Below are 20,904 nucleotides of genomic sequence, written 5' to 3' on the forward strand. Positions count from 1 at the left end.
ATGACAATTTTGGTGGTGGTAGGAAAGTAATTTTTAATGGTATTTTTTTTCAATTACATGTAAAATAATTTTTAGCATTCACCCTCCCCCTGACAGTAGGCAATCTAATATAGGCTGTATATAAAATATTCATTTGTTGAATGAGAGTTTGAATTTCAAACTTTTCTCCCTCCATCCATCCCTCTTCCTAAGACAGTAAAAAATTTGATATAGGTTATATAAGTTCAATTATATAAAATATATTTCCATATTAGTCATGTTGTGAAAGAAGAAACAGACCAAAAGGACAAAAACATGAGAAAAATAGAAAGTGAAAATAGTAAGCTTTGATCTGCATTCAGAACCCACCAGTTCTTCCTATGGATGTTAATGGCATTTTGCATCATGAGTTTTTTGAAATTGTCTTAGATCATTGTATTACTGAGAAGAGCTAAGTCAATCATAATTGATCATCAAACAATATTGTGTTACTATGTATAGTATTCTACTGGTTCTGCTTAGGAAATGGTTAATCTTAAAATCAGTAAATAGACAAGGAGAGGATAGCTGGGCATAGTTTGATAAATTTCCTTGATTTTGGGAAAACGGATTTCAAATAATAAAGGATTTTAAATCTTTCAGGAAAAAGAAGATCCACTGGACTAAAATTTGATAACCTAGGAGGAAAAATGAATTGTCAAGCATGAATTCTGGGGACATAAAGAGAAACAATTCTGAAGAATGGAGAAAAGAGGAATTGTCTGGAGAGAATGTTGTGGATGTATAGGGGGACCTCTTCATTGCTTAGATTTTAAAAAGACATGTACAGATAATAGAAATAAAGACAGAGAACAGAGAAAGGCACAGAAGAAGTCTAATATATCTTTGGAAGAAGAATATCAGGAAAGTAAGTGCTGAACAAGATGAAACTGATGAGAAAGATAAGGACAAAAACTAAAAATAAACCAAGAAACTCTTGTGGACTGTTCTTTTGTTGTTATTATGTTAGTAAAAACAAAGATTGTAAAATGGTAATAATAATAACACCACCTATCCCAAAATGCTGCTCTGACATACTAGAAATAAAGTACTTTGCAAATCACAAAGTATTATGTAAAGTTAGCTGTTATGTAAAATTATGTAAAACATTTCTCTATTAGTTATATTGTGAAAGAAGAAGCAGACTAAACGGATAAAAACAAGAAAAAAAGAGAGTGAACATAGTATGTTTTGATCCGCATTCAGAATCCATGAGTTTTTCCTATGGATAGAAATAGCATTTTCCATCATAAGTCTTTTGGATCTCAAAGCAGCAACCTTATCCTTTCCTCAGTCTTCTCACTAATCGAAGTTCTCTTGCCATCTCCTTTTTCAAATCTAAGCTAATGAAATTGTTTTTCAAATCAGGGAAGAGAATGAAGTCTGCAAAATGCTGGTCAGTGAGTTTGATTTGGAATTTTGACAATATTTTGGACAGCTAAGTGAACATGTTGCCCTGCACAATTCCTCGGCTACTATAATCCTTTCCTCTGATTGGTGCATCCTCCTGGATCCTCTGCTTTTAGAAAGGTTCCCCAGGTCATCCACAGTCACTCATTATTTCGAAGTTCTTGACTCTCTGTACTTCGTTCTCCCTCCATAGCCCAAGAAAGGTGGGCCATTTTCTCTACTCCCTCCCCATTAGCTTCTTTTATGTGCTGTCTTCCCTTTTAGAATATAAACTCCTAGAATCTATGAACCCATGAGCTGTCTTTTGTTTTTATTTGTATCCCCAGGATTTATCACAGTGTTCTGGCACTATGGCTTCATTAATGCTTATTGATTGACTGACTAACCTTAAAAAAAAAAGCAAGCAGTGATCAAAAAGAGCCAACATGACTCCATCAAGGACAAATCGTGCCTGATTTTATTTTTGATAAGATTTACTGGACTGATAGATAGGGGAATCCTGTACCTATAATTTACTTGGATCTTAGAAAACTGTTTCACAAAACTTATGCTACTGTTATAGCCAAGAAGAAGAGACATGAGCTGGGTCTTTGAGGTAGTTTAGAAACTAGTGGAAAGGCCAAATCCAATAGGTTTAATGTTAGCTTTGAAGGAGATCTCCAGGGGAGTGTGCCAAAGGTCCATGCTTGTTCCTATACTGTTTAAAACTAGCATTAATGACTTGAATAAAGGGCATGCTTGCAGATGTTGCCAAGCTGTGGGAGAAATAACATGTCACTTTAGAAAACACTGAGAGTTGAAAAATCTCGATATTCTCAAACTTTGGACTGAGCCTAATAGGGCAACATTTTACAAAGATTCATGAATAGTCCCAAACTTTGATTTTAGGAAAAAAAACTCAATGCATAAGGACAACATGGAACAGAATTAATTGTGTCTGGGAATGATTGTAGGGGTTCTTGGTGGATTTTAAGTCCAACAAGAGGGAAAAGTGGATACAATCTAGGCAAATTAAGAAAAAGTCTCTATATAAAACTTTTATGAGAATGATTTATATGACATATATGAAAATAATCTAAATGGGATAAATTGAAAATGATAGAGTCTCCTTTGATCACACATTTTTGAATGTTAGATTATTTTACTCTTTACTTATATGCAAAGATAGTTTTCAACATTCTTTATAAGCTTTTGAGTTCCACATTTTTCTACTTCTCTCCCTTCCTACCCCCAATCCCCATGACAATAAGTATTCTGATATTGGTTGGGTCTTCTCCTTAGTTATTGAAGAAGATCAAGACATCACTATGTAAGAGATGTTACAGTGTGTCCGACTATGTCCAATCAGACCAAATAGGAGCTAAGGATGTTCTACCACAGGTTAAGCAAAATAGTTCATCTGAACACCTGGGGTGGTTACTCTAAACTTACATATCTCACACTTCAAGCTGCTTCCACTTTGCCTTGCTCATGGAACACAACACTCTCACTCATGAGGGCATATCATGCTAGGTGGTCCTGTGCCAGTGTCTCCCATGCTGCACAGCACAATCAATTCCAAAGTGCTTAAGAGAGACCTTCATAGTGTTCTTCTGATCCTCCAGTGAGCACTTTCCCTGTGTGAGTTCTTCTTAAAATAGTCCTTTTTGGCATGTGTATGTCTGGCATTCTAATCTGTCCAGCCCCTCCTAGTTGCACTCTCTGTAGTAATGTTGGAATGCTTGGCAGTTTCCTCCCATAAAGGACCCCAGTGTCTGGTGTCTTCTTTATTAGGTGATGTCCAAAATCTTCCTAAGACAATTTAAATGGAAGCGATTCAGTTCCCTGGCATGACTTGTCCAGGTTTCACGACATTTAGCAATGAGGTCAGCACGACGACTCTGCAGACATTCAGTTTGATATTCAATCTAATATTTTTTCTCTCCTATACGTTCTTTCAGAGCCTCCCAAATACTGAACTAGTTCTGTCAATGAATGTGTCAACCTCATTATCAATATGTACTTCCCTGGAGAGGACATGCATGCCAAGGTAAGTGAACTTGTCCCCAGTATTCAAAATTCCATTTACTGTAATTGATGGCTCCACATATGGATGGTGTGGTGCTGGCTGATGGAGCACCGATGTTTTCTTCCTGTTAATTGTTAGGTGAAAGATAGCACAAGCAGCAGAGAATCAATCCATATTTTGTTGCATCTCAGCTTCAGAGGCTTCATTGAGTATAAAGTCATCTGCAAACAGAAGATCATGCTCCAACATTCCATCCACTTTGGTCCTGGCTTGTAGATTTTTCAAGTTGAAGAATTTGCTGGCAATGCAATAGCTGGCCATGTTCATCCTCAGTGAAGACGTTTGACAATATGGCTGAAAAGATTATGCTAAAAAGCATAGGAGCAAGGACACATCCTTATTTCATTCCATTGGTGACTGGAAATCTCAAGAGTATCAGCCACTATAATTGGCATACAATATCGAAGAACTTCTCTGGACAATCAAATTTTGACATTGTTTTCCATAATCCCTTTCAACTGACAGTATCAAAGACCTTGGTCAGTTCTACAAATGTGTTGTCTTAGACCTCTGTTCTGTTCTTGGTATTTTTCCTGGAGTTGTTGGGCAACAAATACCTTGACTCATTCTGAAGCCACACTGGCTCTCAGGTAAGTGACCATCTTCCAGGTGAAGGATCAGTCTAATAAGAAGAACTCTGGCAAGAATCTTACCAGCAATGACTAAAAAAGAAACATCCCTGTGATTGTCACAGGACAATCTATTCCCTTTACTCATGGAGAGTGAAGATAGCCTTCTATACCTGGGTGATAATCTCTTCATGCCATAAACCCTCAGTTATGCTCAACATGGTTTAGTCTGTCAAAACAGCTTACTAGTTGCTACTGTAGCATGCTACAGCTTCTGGGACTACATGTGAGAGTTAGGGGGCTCAGATGAACATAAAAGTGGACTTTTATATTATTTTATTTTTTACACTCTAGACTATAAATTTACTAAGCAAAACTCAAGACAGCAATGGGCTCTGGGAGTCTTTCCACCAAGGCTGAGGAAAGGAAATCCAGTTTTTATTGACCCAAACTCTAATATCCATGCCAGAAGTGTTTTTGGGGGAAGAACTCTGTCCCCTGACACTCCTACCCCAGATCTGAAGCCTCATCCACAGTCTCAAAAGTCCAGTTCTGATTCTTCATTGAACGGTGGACTTTTAAAGCCCTCCACACCCTGACCCCTTCTTACCTCCCCAGTCTACTTATAATTTACTCCTCTCTATATTGTCTTCAAACAAGAGATGCCATCTTCTGACTCCATGCATTTTCACTGGCTCTCCCACATGTCTGGAACCACCTCCAAGCTTCCCTGGTTTTCTCCAAGTTTTAACTGAAGTTTCTCTTTCTTTAAAAGACTTAATATTTTAGGTCTCCTTTATCTTAGATCCTTCCATCTAGAGTTAGTTCCAAGTTATCATGTTTATCCAGAATTATTTGCAAATTCTCTTCCCCATTAGACTGTGAGCTCCTTGAGGGCAGGGATCATTAAAAAAAAAAAAAACTTTTCTTTGTATCTTTAGGCTTACCTCAGTGCTTGGCACCTTTGTTGTTGTTCAGTCATTTTAATCGTCTTCTATTTTTCATGACCCCATTGGGGGTTTTCTTGGCAAACCTGCTGGAGTGCTTTACTATTTTTCATTCCAGCTCATTTTACAGACGAGGAAACTGAAGCAAACAGGATTAAACGACTTGTCCAGGATCACCCAACTAGCAAGTGAAGGAAGCCAGATTTAAAATCTGACAATAAAGACTCATGGTTTGACTGACTGATATCATAAAGGATCTCCTTCCCATCTTATCTGCTTCTCCCACTGCTTCTCCTCTGATTAGGCAAGGAGATTGGGGAAGGGGGTGGGAAGAAAACTATCCTCTATTTTAAGTGAAGGCCCTGGGTTCAAATTCCCCCACTGCATACATGCCCATATAATCAGGGGAGTCATAATCTCTCAGGTACCAGTTTCCTCATCTTCATGGATTTAATGTTTCTGAGGTTCCTTCCAGAGAGTTAATTCCAAGAAGTTGGTCAATGCTAAAGGTGCTTGGTAAACATTTTCATCATGATGATATTTGTCATTTATTATCAAAGAAGACTATGACATCAGGGAGGTGATGCCATGACAAGCTCATGAATTGGATTTGAGTGAGGGGGTCCACTGGCCTCTCTCTTTCCTCTAGAGGCATCTAGGGCTGGTAGCCAGATATGAATCAGGATAACTGGAGATAGCCCTGCTTTCTTCCCTGGGATAAAACCAGGATCTAGGCCTTGGAAAGAACACATGGGAAGGATTATTGTAGTTTAGAATCCGAGCCTAAGAGACAGGAGAGTTGGGTTCTAATCCTGCCTCTCCGCTGTGTGATCTCGAGAACGTTCACCGACTTTTTGGGGCCCCTAGGAAAAGAAAGAAATGGACCCACTAAAGGCACTTTCCCATCCCTTTCCTCGATAACATTGCCGGAATAAAGGGGGATGGGGGTAGGGGATCCGGCCCTGGCCACTCCCCTGATTTGAGGGGCAGTAGGACCCAGAGACTCTGGAAAACCAAGAGAAGGGAGGCGGGGAACAGGGGAAAAGAGTGGGGGTAGCGGGACTAGCGAAGGGGAGGGCTTTTTTTTCCTTTTGCAACCTAGCCAGGGGCCTCCCCCTTTAAATCCCCCCTCCCCGCTCCATCCCAAGAGCTTTCCAACTTTCCAGAAGTTTCTGAGGCCCGGGGCGGGGGCCTGTTATATAGGGCTGGCTCGGGGGCCGTGCGCTCTGAGAAACAGTCCCGGGACGAAGCTGAGCACATCCCAGCCCTGAGAGGCACAGGGGAGGGCTCCTCATTTCTGCCCCCCTAAGATCAGGTGAGGGGGGGTCGGGGAACGGAAAGGGAAGGAGAGGGGGGCTGCGGGTCGGGCACCAGGCGGGACCTCCCCACCCCTCCGATGATCCCCCCGCCCCCGAACCCCTCTCCTGGCCCCCGGCGGCTTGCAGAGAGAGAGAGGGGCCGCTTCTGAAGAGGAGGATTCCATCTGGGGCTTTCACCGGGGTCTGGGTCCGGCCCCCGGCACAGTTTGGGACACGGACCGGGTCGGCCCCGATGCCAGCTAGAGGGAGACCTTGTCTGGGGGGAAATGCGGGTCGGAGGGAACTTTTGGGTTCGTAGAGGGTTGGGGTGCGAGATGCCCGGAGCTGGGATCTGCCCCCCATCCCGTGAGGGATCCCCCGTTCCCCGCTCTCCCGAATCCGAATCCGGACGGCTTTGGGGCTAGTCCGACTTTGGAACCGCCCTAGCCCCCCCTCCCCACCCCGAAGCGCCTGGCCTGCAGACTGTGGCTACTTAAAAAGGAAAGGAAAAGAGTCCTTCGGGATGGCCAAGTTTCCTTTGCTCCCTTCCTGTCTGGAGGGATGGAGTGAGGGCAGCTCCCAGATCTGTTGCTTCTGCACTGACGAAGGGGGCTCAGCCGGGGGGAAATAAGATTTTTAGGATCCCCCCCTAATCTGGATCCACCCGAATCTGTAGGAATAAAGAGGGAGCGTGCAGATGATCACAGATGACTTTCAAAGGCCTCCTGGAGCTGATCTTTCTTGCCCTTCATTTCCCTAAGGGATCTCTTTGGAGAAGGGTGGGATCTCTCCTGAAACTTAGGGGCTGATGGTTGGGGAGCTGTGGGGACCACTTAAGTCACAACAGCTGCAGTGCAGACCTGGAAGCTGTAGGAAGGCTGCTTTCCGGGATCCAGCTGTCTTTCCCTATCTCTGCCTCCCCCCCCCACTTTCCCCACTCCCCACCCCTTCCCTTTTTACCAAAGCTGAATCCTTCTGAAAGACTGGGCACGAGAGCACTCCGAGACCAACTTAAAATTGAGGAGAGGTGCAGTCCCTTTTTACTGATTACCCTCTCTCCTCATATGAAACAAAAATAGTGTTTTACATCAGTTATCATAATGATTTAGTGGGAATCTCAGGACTTAGAGTCAGGAAAGCCTGGTTGGAGTCAGTCTCTGTTCTTGGGCAATCAAACTTCTTGGGTCTCAATTTGGGTCTTCAGATCTATCCACTTGGAGTAATACTACCAACTTTACCTCTCTTACAAGAGTGCTACAGTTAAACCTTTTGCAAACCTTGAAAATGTCATTGAAATGAGGTGCTATTTTTCTCATCCATGTAATAGCCTTAAAGAGTAGGCAGGGCAGGTATCATCCCTGATTGATGAAGGAGAAACTGAGGCCCTGGGAATCCATTTGCTCTATATCACTCACTCTCCTCCGGGTGGATGGAATGGGGATTAGAAGGTAGGTCTCTTGACTCCTTGCCATTATATTATCTGAGGGACACTGGAGAGAATGAGAAGGGCTGGAGATTCGCTTCCTGAATCCCTCCTCCTTTATTAGTTCTCTGGTCCTGACTGTGATTTGGAGCTAGAAAGGAAATGGGGTGTAGGGGGAGGGGAGGTTCGGAATACTCAGCTGTGCCTCTTTACCTCTAACCCCGCCCAGCCTGGAATCATCCCTCCCATCTCTCCCTTTCCAAGGTCCCTCCTGGGTCCCTGGGAGATTCTGGTTAGGTCTTTGTTTAGCGGGTCCTTCCAAAATAGACCCCTCAGTCTTCACTCTGCCTGCCTGTGTGCTTTGTGCTTGCATTCTGTCTGTCCTTATTTGTCAGGAGAGGGAATTGTAGCAGAGATTAGATTTTTCTCCCCCAATAACCTCTCCTCTCATCTCCCTTTCTAAAAAAAATAAAATCCCAAACCCCTATACTAGACAACAAACAAATCACTGAGGGTTGGGGGGTCACTGTTAAAGGGTATAAATGCATACATTTTCTTGCCACCCAACAAAAATCCTAAGGCAGAGAACCTGGGTTCAAATCTTCCCTTTCTTATTACTGTGTAACCTTGAGTAACTAACTTTATCGCTCTAGGTGCCAATTTCTTTATCTGCCAGACAAAAGGGTTGGTTGAACTCAATGATTTCCAAGGGCCCTTCCAGTTGCACCATCCTGAGATCCTGCAAACTGCTCTACCTCTTGTGTCTGTTTTCTTTCAGAATGAAAAAGGCAAGCCCTGACCTCCCTCAGAGAGAGTTTGAAGGTATCTTGGCCTCTGATTAAAATGAACTTTCCCCAATGTCTGAATTCCTTTCTGTATCTTGGTTCTTCCTCTCTTCTTTTTTCTTGGCCCTGATGATCGGTGAAAGTTGATTATCTCCCTAGCAGGGCCCCTTTCCCTCCCCCACCCCCACTTTTTTTGGCTTCCCAAGGCCCTGTTACAGGTCAGGATGAAACCCAGGCCTGTCTGCCAAGCATGGGCTTGTTTTTTCTTCCCTATAGGGAAGGGAGCCTGTCAGCTTTAAATTCCCTCTAACTGCAGCTGCATAATTGTTGCTTCTCTGAATGGCCCAGGAAGCCTTGGTCTGCTTGTGGGGACCTGTATGGAAGCAGCTGTTTCCTCTGTCTGGAGCAGCCCAGGGGAGAGGGTGGTTCTGGTTTCTCTCTCCCTGTCTTTCTCTCCCTTTCCTGATTCCCTTTCCCTAAACCTTCTCTCCTCTGAAGCTACTGCTTTTGACTTGATTTCCTAGAACCTAGAATGTGGATGCTGAAAGGGGCCTAAGATCTCATCTATCTCATCAATTCCAGGGCTCCTTAACCTTTTTTGAGGCATTGACTCTTTGGACAGTCTGGAGAGGCTATGAATAAGATCTCAGGGCCATGTTTTTAAATACATAAAATAAAAAATAGACAAAAGAAAACAATTACATTGAAATACAGTTATCAAAATAGTTTTTAACAAGTTTAAGGCCCCTTGTCAAGAACTGAATATAGTCCAACCCACTTATTTTGCTGTGGTAAAGGCTTAGAACAGGGAAATGACCTAGGGGCTGAATCTGTGGCTCCTAATTCCAACTCTGTGGTTTGGGACTATAACTAACCCTGGATGCCTCAAAGTCTGCCTCCTCCCTCCCTGATTCCCATCCTAAATTCCCTCCTCCCAGCTTTGCCACGGCAGCCTGTGGCTGAGAAACTCAGGAATTTGTCTTTCTCCTTGCCACGTCATCTCTCTCCATAACCCCCTCCTTCCCTCCATCCCAGAGGGCAGGCAGCTGGCTGGGAGGGAGAGGCTTTAAGCCTATCATTTGAAGCTCACGCATGAAAAAATCAACCCCCTCCCCCCCATTTGAGGTTTTGGGATGGTAGTGTGTAGTGACTTGAACTGCCTACGTGGCAGGAGGTTGGGGTTCCTAGGCCCATTAACTGAAATACTGCTGAAATCCTTTGACTCTTGGAAGTTCAATTCATTCTAGGTTCTTCTCTTTCTCTTTTTCTGAGCAAACCAAGGGCTTTTGCCCTATTCTAAGCATTCAGAATACCAACTATTTATCTCTAGAGCATAGGGATGACTTTAGCTGATTGGTGCCCAGATCCAATAGAATCTGCATTCTAGTGATGCAATGGAAGGAATACACCTACATCTTCATTGGGTATTTAATCCTGTTAAATTGGACATGGGATCTTAAATTTATATGGCCCTTCATTCTTCAGTCTTTTTCAAAGTTATGAACTCAGTTCAACCTTATAACAGTCTGTGAAGAGAGGAAGGAAAGAAAAGAAACATCTATTAAATGTCTATTTATATCAAACATCCTCCTTAGCACTGAAATTATCTCACTTAATCCCTGCAATCTCTGAGAGATAGGTTCTATTATTCTCATTTTACAGTTGAAGAAACTGAGTTAAGGGACTTGCCCAGGGTCACTCAAAATTGTGTGTATCTGAGGTCAATTTTGTATTTGGATCTTGTCCACTGTGAATGAGAACAGGTAGGGGAAGTCATTCTTCCCATAATTAGCCTAGTTTAGTTTCCTTCTCACTTTTCCTATCTCAGCAATATCAAGGACTCAAGCTCTATTTCTCCTAGTTGTGAGACCAGTTTTGATGGATGAGTGTAGTTGAAAGTTGATAGATTGATTTAGAACTGGAAGGGACCTTAGAGGTCATTTAGGCCAACTTCTTCATTTGACATATGGGGAAACTGAGACCCAGAGGACTGAGTGACTTGCTACTCTACCAAGGCAGTAAGTGGCAGAACTTGGATTTGAACTCAGGACCTCTTCTTCCAAATCTAGCCTATTTTCCCCTGCAACCTTCCCTTTCAGATACCTCTTTTTTTTTTAGGTTTTTTTTTTTTGCAAGGCAAATGGGGTTAAGTGGCTTGCCCAAGGCCACACAGCTAGGTAATTATTAAGTGTCTGAGACCGGATTTGAACCCAGGTACTCCTGACTCCAAGGCTGGTGCTTTATCCACCACGCCACCTAGCTGCTCTTCAGATACCTCTTTATAAATTTTTTCCCCCATAAAAGTTGTATATAGTCTGCAAAGTGATCTGGGGAACCAATGAGATGCTTTCTCCCTTCCAGTATCCTAAATTTCTGTCTCTCTCTCCCAAGATGACCCTAAGTGTGCTATCTATGCTTCTTAACTGATTTTCTATCCTCCTGCCCCCCATCCCACCCCTTAAGACCTGAATTTCTTAATCAGCATGTTAACTCTGGATGGACTTCAAAACCATTCCTTTTTCAGTTTAGAAATTTGTGCCCCAAATTGTTATGTCCTTGCATGCAGCAAAGAATCAGGGAAGAGGAAACCTGAGATTAGAGAAGGGAGAATGGTTTGGAAACAATCTATTTTACAGTTCCTGCCTCTGGTTCCATTTTGTCAGGAAGTTCCCAAGGTCCATTAACTGGGGCAGAAACAGGGATGGGGCTTAGAGATGAGTGGGGAAGAGGGAGGAGGAGGAGGAGGATATCTTGAGTTCATTGGTTTTTCCCTGAGAAGAGAGGCTGAAGGGGAAAATCCCAGGGTCTTTTGTATCCTGCCCATGACTTCAGAGGAAGCCCTTCCTTTCCCATCTGTGGCAGACCTATTTGCTTATGTGGCCTTTGAATGAGAGGAAGATGTTAGGTTTCTGGCCTGGAAGATGAGAAAAACAAGGAGTAGGAAGGATCCTTAGAGATTATCTGGTTCCCACTCACATGGGGAAAAAGAGACTGGGTTTTACTGGAAGGAAAGGGTTTTACTGAAGCTTACCTAGTGAATTCATGGCTGAGCAGGGATAGAATGCAAGTCTCTGCCTCTCAGACTGATCTGTCTTATTTAATCAGTGAACCAGTGGGTGACTCATTAACCTCCCTCTGCCTGACCCTCAGTGGTATGTGAAGAATGATCCCTGGGCCCCAGGCTGAAGGTGGGAGAGAGTGGGGTGGAGTTGTGGTGGTCATTCTTCCAGTCAAATTTTGGGGGATCTTATCCAGTCTCCATGGCCTACTGTGCATTTTGCTCAGCTGTGCAGAAAAAGGCCTCTGATTGACCCACTCTTTACTGTGAAAGCCAAGGAGACTTTTGTCTACCTCCAGGGAGTGGTTGATTGGTTGGCACCCCATACTCCTGTTCCACAGGTGGACCAACTGAGGCCTTGTACTTAGGGTTAGTGTCATAAAGACTTGAACTCCATTTAGTCTCAGTAAGGACCAGCAGAGGTCCATTTTAACTCTTATACTGGGGTAATACTTTTTCCTGTGACATTGGTTCACAAATTTAAATGCTGGGAGGGATCATTAGTCGCTTATTATTTCAGCATCTTTCTTTTACCCAGAAATGAAAGGTGACTTGCCCAATCATGTTTGGGGATTCCAACAGCAGGCCCTTTGATGAATCCTCTTTGTATTCAACCACATTAGAATGGATGATGATTGTACATTGCTTAGCATAGTGCTTGGTTCTGTACATGTTTGCTATTTTACTGACAAATTTTAGCATTCTTATTCTACCACAGTACTTTTCATTTGTATTTAACCTGACAGGTAATTGGTGACATGGCGCATCAATGTGGCATGAATGAATAACAACATAAGTTATGTTTCAAATAAATGAGTAAACTACCTGTGCTTTCATCCAGGTTTTTCCAATTCAATTAATTTATTAAGCTATTATGTACCAGTCACTTTGTTTTGCTTCTTAGCCCATCTCACCCTGAGGTAATTGTGTTTATGAAGAATCTCCCTGTATAAAAATTATCTTCCACTGGTCCTACTTTTCAGGTACATAAATTATGTCATGTGTCAGATGGTGGGAAAGTAGATAGAGTATTGAACCTGGAGTCAGGAAGACCAGAGTTCAAATCTGGTTTCAAACACTTAATAGCTGTGGGACCCTAGACAAGTCACTTAACCTCTGCTCAAGTTTTCTTTTTCTTTTTTTTGCATGGTAAAGTGACTTGCCCAAGGTCACACAGCTAGGCAATTATTGTCTGAGGCCGGATTTGAACTCAGGTCTCCCTGACTCCAGGGTTGGTGCTTTATCTACTGCACCACCTAGCTGCCCTTGCCCAAATTTTCTTGTAGGGAATAACACCCCTAAATAATTGTAATATTTATGAAGACCTTGGGGAGAGTGGAAAGAAGACCTGATTTCAATGGGAATCTTATGGGACCATACCTTTTTAAGCCTTAGTCACTCATTTGTTAGCCAGAGTAAGCATTTATTAAACACCTACCATGTCCATCAATAAGTATCATGTCCTAAGCACTGCGCTAAGTGCAGGATACCAAGAAAGGCGAAAGGTACCTCCTGTCCTAAGGAGCTTTATTGTGGTGATTGTGATCATTTGTAGGATGGCTACTTGTTTAACAGGTTGGTGGTCAAGAAAACTCATGCCACAGATAGGGAGATTATTACTGAGGGTCTTTAATAAAGTTTCATGTTGATAATCTTAGCACACACCCACTTTCTAAGGGTTGAGTTGAATGTTTTGAAGGAAATAAAGCCTTCATTTCACTTAGTTTTTTCTTCCTCTGTTTTTTACCCACAGGTTCCTAGCAGTGTGAAGCAGGGTCTTAGTCACCCAACAGCTATGTGGACAACGCAGCTCATTAGCACCCTCTGCCTCTTGGCAGTGACCAGGGCAGCTGAGGTCAAGAAGCCAGCTGCAGGGAAGGCAGGAGGGGAGGCAAAGCTGAGTGAGAAGGCAACCACTCTGGCCGAGAGGAGTGCCAACCTGGCCTTCAACCTCTACCATGCCATGGCCCAGGACAAGGGGATGGAGAACATCTTGCTGTCCCCTGTAGTTGTGGCTTCGTCCCTAGGACTAGTATCTCTGGGCGGGAAGGCCAACACTGCTTCTCAGGCCAAGGCGGTGCTGAGTGCTGACAAACTCCGTGATGATGATGTACATACTGGCCTGGCTGAGTTGCTTGCATCTGTCAGCAACTCCACGGCCCGCAACGTGACGTGGAAGCTGGGCAACCGCCTCTATGGGCCCAGCTCAGTCAGCTTTGCAGATGACTTTGTCCAGAGCAGCAAGAAACACTACAATTATGAGCATTCCAAAATCAACTTCCGGGACAAGCGGAGTGCCCTGCAATCCATCAATGAGTGGGCCTCCCAGACGACGGATGGCAAACTACCTGAGATCACCAAGGATGTGGAGAAGACTGATGGCGCCCTCATCGTCAATGCCATGTTCTTTAAGCGTGAGTAGGGCAAGTTGGGAAGGACCTTAGGACACACAGGGTTGTAGCTAGAAGGAATCTTGCAATATGGACTGTCACCTAGAAGGTGGATAGGAGATGAATACCATGGACTCCTGAGAAGTTGGGAGACCTGGGTTCTATCCTGGCTCATTCTGATTCATTAATAGATTAGCTATCATTTACAGAGTGCCTTAAGATTTGAAAAGAAATTGTTTAATTTGATCTTGCCTTTTGTGGAGAGGTAGGTACTATTATCCATATTTTTCAGATGAGGACACTAAAGCAGAAAGTCACACAGGGTCACACAGCTAGGGAGTGTCTTCTTAACTCCTGATCCAATACTATGCTTACCTAGTGGCTTCTTGGGCAATTATTTTGCACCTACTGTATACAGAACATTGTACTGGCTACTGGAGAATATATAAATTTTACTGACAAAGATAAAATACTCTCCTTATAGGGGAATAAGATAAACATGAAATACATGTATAAATGCTTTACTTCTGACTCACTGTGTGACCCTGAGTTAGTCCCTTCCCTGCCTAACTGTGAGTTGGACCAAGTGGTCTCTAGGATAGCTAGTTCTGGGATAGCTTATGCTCTTAAGATGTGATAGGAAAGGAAGTTTGAGGCATGGCTGACTTCCCTTCCTCCTTTCTGCAGCTCACTGGGATGAAAAATTCCATCATAAAATGGTTGACAATCGAGGTTTCATGGTGACCCGCTCCTACACGGTAGGCGTGCCCATGATGCACCGCACAGGTAGGTTGGTGGCTAGCTGGGGAGTTTGGTAAGGGTGGTGTGGGGAGGGGAGCAGAGGATGCTTAGCCTTGGCCTTAAACTCCTAGTCTGTCCAGTCTCCTTAGCCCACATCCTGTACCATCTAGGTCTCTACAACTACTTTGATGATGAGACAGAAAAACTCCAGATGGTTGAGATGCCCTTGGCCCATAAGCTCTCAAGCCTCATCATCATTATGCCCCACCATGTGGAGCCCCTGGAGAGACTGGAAAAGCTTCTGACCAAAGAGCAGCTTAAGACCTGGTTGGGCAAGATGAAGAAGAGGGCTGTGGCCATCTCTCTGCCCAAGGGAGTTGTGGAGGTGACCCATGACCTCCAGGTAAGGAACAGATTCAGCTGGAAGGGCCCTGAGCTAAGGGATGGGGGTAGGGAACAGAAAAGTGGGAAAGGTGAATCAGAGAATCTTTTCAGTCCTTAGGCATCTAGCCTGGACTCAAATCTCCGTGAAACCTGTAAGTTTCCTGAGGTAGGAGGTCCTTTTATTTTTGTTTCTATCCTGTCTTCTAAATCTCTAACTTGGCAAAGAACACCTCAGAGCTGTGAGTCAACTCACTTACAGTCCTGGTTCTGCTGTGTGACCTTGGGTGAATTTGGAATCTGTCCTACCTACTGTGGGCATCAGAGTCTTGGAGCACCCCCCAAAAGAGAGATTTGCCTAATGTGGTCTTTAATATTGGTTTGATAGTGATATTGTTTTTCAACATATATTTGAAGTTTCCTTTCCAGTTAGGAATCTGTAGAAATATTAAAAAAAAGTCAGTAAATTTGAGTTCAAATTCCACCTCAGTTAGAAGTTATATGACCTTAGATGTAAGTCGTTTTGTCTTTGTGCCTTGGTTTCCCCCTCTGTAAAAGAGGATATTATTTCACTGCTTACCTCTGTGAAGGATGGTACTTCAGATCTTTCAGAGTGCTCTAGAAATGTGAATTATAATTAGGGTTCCTTCTGACTCAGGCTCTCCAGGATTCTATGATTCTTGTTAATCCCTTAGTCTGTTTTAGAGAGCTGCCAACATTCTTTATAGTGCACTGTCATCATTATCATCATCAGCATCATCATCATTTATTATGCACTTCTGTGTGTAGACACTGTGCTATGAATGCAAAGAAAGGCAAAAAACAGCCCTCACGGAGTGCCCATTCTAGTGGAAGAGACCGCTTACTTGGCTGGAAGGAAACCAGTGGAACTCCTAGGAAGCTCTCAGTCCACTGTCACCAGAACATGTGTCCCAGGTCCATAGCAATCGGGAATGCTCACGTAGCCTATTATACTCACTATATTTCCCCCAAAGAGGCAACACCACTATGGGACTGCAGAACAGACTTTTGGTTGACTTGGGAGTAACTAGGAAGGCTTCTAAGAAAGGATTGTGTTTTGATCTGGATCTGGGAGCTAAGTAGAATTTTTGGAAGGTAAAGATTGGATGGCAGAGATTTACATGTACGTACATGAATGCAAATGAGCTCATTAAAATACATATTAATGGTGCCTTATATGTGCATATCACAAACATTTCCTTCCTACTCCTTCAGAGTGAATCTTCTGATAAATGAAAACTATGACATACTAGCCCATATACTAAATGTGAGTCTATGCAACGTTCTGTCCCAGTAGTCCCCCATCTCTCTTATGGGAGGGAAGAAGCATGTTTCATTGTTTTCTTTCTGGGACCTTCATTGGTTTTTCCATTATTCGGAGTTCCTTCTAAGGATCTCATTGTAATCATTATAGACATTTTGTATATTATTATCTGATACTTATTTTGTTCAATATCAGTTTATACAACTCTTTCCATATTTCCCCCAATTTCCCTAATTATTTTTGGGGCCACACAAAAGCATTCTGTGACATTCATCTACCAAAATTTTTCCAGCTTGGCCTTAATTGATGGGTAACCATTTCATCCAGTTCTTTCTTACACATGCTACTAAGGCTTATTTGATAGCTAGAAGACCTTTGTTTTTTCATTGAGGAAAGTAAACCTGTTAATCTCTTCATGATTCTCAGAATGTCAGATCTGGAAAGGTTCTTAGACCAAATAATTCAATTCTTTATCCCAAGCATGAAGCCTCTCTTTCCTCTCCCTTAGTAGAAGGGAAGTTCTTTGAAGTTGGGGACTATTGTGGTTTTTGTCTTGCAGGTGCTTAATGTTTTGGTAATGTTTCAGGGAAGTGCCATACCCGGAATCAGAAAGACTTCTGTTCCTGAGTTCAAATCCAATCTTAGATACTGAGTAGCAGTGGGACCCTGGGCAGGTCACTTAGACTTGTTTGCCTCGATTTCCTCAAATGCATAACAAGTTAGAGAAAGAAAACCACTACAATATCTTTGCCAAAAAAAAAATAAACAAAACAACACAAATTGGACATAACTGAAAGCAATTGAACAATACCAGTGTTTGTGTGAATTGGATTGTTGTCCCCCTTACGAGTTAGCAAATCAACAAAGTATTTATTAAAATCTTATAATATCCAAAGTACTAGAAATGCAAGCAGTCAATAAACATTTATTAAGAACCTAGACACTATGCTACACACTATAGAAACCAACAAAGAGCTGATGTTGTGATGGGAAGTCCTAAAAGAGACCTCAGACAATCCTGAGAAAGCTCTTGTTAGATCATCCACAACCAACTGTAATAATTAATTATACATCCCATTTCTTGTGGTTATAGATGTAAGAGTTTATATTATTACATTGCTTTCTGTCAAGGGGAGGGAGATGGAAGGGAGGGAGGAAAATGTAAAAAAAATGATTGTTGAAAATTATAAAAATTACATGTAGTTGGAAAAATAAAGAAATGTAAAAAAAGTATACATCCCATCAAATTGATAGTGACATGATTATTAGTTGTCTTTAAAGATGGGGAAACTGAGATTCAGAGGTCTGAAGTGACTTTTATAGAATCATAACTTTAGGTAGCATAGTGGATAGAGCACTGGGACTTGGTTCAAATCCAGCCTCAGATATACAGTAGCTGTGTGACCCTGAATACCTTAGTTTTTTACTTTGTAAAAAACCTCATAGGGTTGTTATGACAATCATATGAAATAATGTTTGCAAGATGTAAGCACAGTGTCTGGCACATGGTTATAGTAAGTCCTTCCCCATCTACTGAAGGAACCTCAGAAATTCTCCAGTTCAGTGATGACAAATGAATAGAAAAGGGAATTACCATACCATATATATATATATATATGTATATATATATATATATATATATATACATATATATATATATACATACATATATACATATATATATCCCTGAAGGCTGCATACTAATAGAAAATATTTATTTATTATATATTTCTGTATTCTATATTATATTATTCTATATAATTTTTATTAATGAATTTATTTTGATAAATCAATCTTAATTAGATTCAAATCTGACTTGTGTTGCCTTTGGTTGAGTCATGGGCTGTGTTGGACTCCTCTGATGTAGGTTATGGGATTGAGAAAAAGCCAGGAGGCTTTATTGGGAGGGTTGGGAGGGCATTACTTTTTTTAAAAAATCAAATCACAGATGCCTCTCCCTGAAAACTCCCTTTTCTATAGTGATCTAAGGCTTTCATTAAGACAATCTGGTGAAGACAAGCAGCCCAGGTAGGAAGATCCTTATTTTGTAGAGAAGGAGATTAATTTTAAGAAGAATGACCTGGAGTCTCACTGGTAGTAAATATCAGAACCAGGATTCAAACTCTGAAGCTTCCAACTAGATATCTGAGATTCTTTCTACTCTATTGCTTGGTCCTCAACCTCTTTTGTGTCAAGGACCCCTTGGCAGCAGTCAGATGAAACCTTCTTAGATTCTCAGAACCATGTTAAATATATAAAATAAGAAAGGAAACCAATTGTATTACCATACAATTATTACTATACAATATCAAAAGAAAAGTTTGTCATCAATCCACATTAAGAACCATTGCCCTAACCTGTCATCATTCCTTGTTGCAGAAACATCTGGCTGGCTTGGGCCTAACGGAGGCCATTGACAAGAACAAGGCAGATCTGTCTCGAATGTCAGGCAAGAAAGACCTCTACCTGGCGAGTGTCTTCCATGCCACTGCCTTTGAGTGGGATACAGATGGCAATCCCTTTGATCAGGACATCTATGGGCGTGAGGAGCTGCGGAGTCCCAAGCTCTTCTACGCTGACCATCCCTTCATCTTCCTGGTCAAGGATGCACAGAGTGGCTCCCTGCTTTTCATTGGCCGCCTGGTCCGACCCAAGGGTGACAAGATGCGTGATGAGCTTTAGGCCCATGAATGGGGGTAGGGAAGGGGGGGGTGGATGGGGGGGTGGGTGGTGGGTGTGGGCAGAACTCAATGGGTGCTATTTTGGCCAGCTGGGGCTGAGTCAGGGCCAGGGCTAGGACCAAGGCTCGTTAGTGGTGGCAGTATCAAGGCAGGGCCTCTAGATTCAGGTGGTGGACCTCACCTCTCCACTGTTCCCTGGAGTTTCAGGAAAGGGGGCTGGTTTTTCCAGTGCCCTGGACCGTCCCTCCGGATATTAGGGGCGTGCTGCTGAGGGGGGGTGGGTGGATGATAGGTCCTCTGGGATTTGGGCTGGGAGTCTGAGAGAGGTGGGTTTTGATAACCCCTCACATGCCTCTAGGGAGGGCATTCTGGTGCTTCCCTCTTCCTGAAGTGCCCCCAGGTTCTCTGAAAGTGGGCTGAGAAACATCCCCCACAGACTTCCCCCCTTCCCAGGTCCCCTGGCTGTCCATCTAGAGTCCATTCCATCCCTACTTGGCAGGTTATTACCAGTAGTCATTTTTGTGTCTCTCTCTGAGCTGGAAGGGGCCTTAGAAATCAGCTGGTCTACCACCCTCCCCTTATACTGATGGGGAAGCTGAGGCCAGAGAGAGGCTTGCCTACTATTTCACAGTGAGTTAGTTGGCAAGGTCAGGATTAGAACCCAAATCTCATCTCTACCGCCTTGGTTCTTCTGCATTAGAGACTTCCACCAGGGAAATACTCATCAGCCATGAGTAGAACCCCATGATTTGTTACACTTCCAAAGCCATATTCTGTGACTCAGCAACTGAGTAATTTGCTGCAAGAATAGAGAGCGCCAAAGAACAGCACCCCTCCTAAATGCATCCATAGAGTAACAGACCATTGGAACTGGAAAGGACCCTAGAAGTCATCTGGCCAACCTCATTTTTACAAAAGAAGAAACCGAGGCTCACAGAGGAAGAGTGACTTGGGAGGCCTCTGGCTCAGGGCCTCTGACTCCAATTACAGTATTTTCCACCATGTCACACCCAAACCTACACCTGCTTTTGGCCCCTCCTCCCACTGCCCCCTCCCCACGGGGCTGGGGCCCCACTGTTGCACTGTGAGCCTCCGGGCCCATGGGAGGACAGGCCGGAGAGCAAGGAGACGGGAGGGGAAGGAATTTTGTGCGACATGTGCCCACGTGGTCCGCACAGCTTTATTTTCTCAAAAGGAGTCTTTTTTTTTCAAAGTTGGGGGGGTGGGGGGAAGGGTTAGGGAGAAAATTAGCCCTTGAAACTGCCAAAGCAAGGGTCTGTTTGTAAGATTTTTTTCAGTCAAATGTGTTTTGCAATAAAATGTGTTTTTTTTTCAATGAGCTTTTTTTTTTGTGTGGTCTGTTCCCCTGGGTTGAGGATGATTGGCATGCCCTGGTACTGAGGGAGGGGGAGAAATGGCTTCAAAACCCATTGAATTCCCTCAAGTCTAGCCTGGGCAATGGGAAGAAGTGACAGAACCAGAACCATCAGAGTTGAAGGACTCTTGAGGATAAATTAGACTTAAGCTAACATTTATCTAGTGCCTTTTCTGGGGTAGGCAGTGTCCTAAGCACTTTACAGTTATTCTTTCTGATCCTCACACCAACCCTGGAAAGTTATCATTGTCCCCATTAAACAGATGAGAAAACAGGCAAACAGGTTTAAATGCTCAAGGTCATCCAGTTAGTAAGTTCCTGAGATAGAATTTTAACTCCAGTCTTCCTGATCCCAAGTCCAGTGCTCTACCTACTTTTCCACATTATTTTCCTATTTTGCTTTAAAGTTCAATCCCTTTGTCATAGAGATGAGGAAATGGGTCTAATGAGGGGAAAACAGTTGTCTGATGACACA

General features: G+C 43.1%; 1 protein-coding gene across 2 annotated transcripts; it reads left to right on the forward strand.

The window, feature by feature from the left end:
• The first annotated feature begins 6,105 nt into the window (after nt 1–6,105).
• SERPINH1 (serpin family H member 1) lies at nt 6,106–19,074 on the forward strand. 2 transcript variants are annotated; one of them, XM_074216905.1, is made up of 6 exons: nt 6,106–6,327; nt 8,512–8,555; nt 13,330–13,990; nt 14,654–14,752; nt 14,878–15,110; nt 18,753–19,074. In XM_074216905.1, exons 3-6 carry the CDS (start codon nt 13,372–13,374, stop codon nt 19,053–19,055), a joined length of 1,254 nt encoding a protein of 417 aa, XP_074073006.1. In that variant the 5' UTR covers nt 6,106–6,327; nt 8,512–8,555; nt 13,330–13,371; the 3' UTR covers nt 19,056–19,074. The 2 variants fall into 2 exon arrangements, with proteins under 2 accessions (XP_074073006.1, XP_074073005.1); XM_074216904.1 differs by lacking the exon at nt 8,512–8,555.
• The last annotated feature ends 1,830 nt before the right edge of the window (nt 19,075–20,904 follow it).

Source organism: Macrotis lagotis, chromosome 1 (genome assembly GCF_037893015.1).
Source record: "Macrotis lagotis isolate mMagLag1 chromosome 1, bilby.v1.9.chrom.fasta, whole genome shotgun sequence".
In the NCBI taxonomy this organism is placed as follows: Eukaryota; Metazoa; Chordata; class Mammalia; order Peramelemorphia; family Peramelidae; genus Macrotis; species Macrotis lagotis.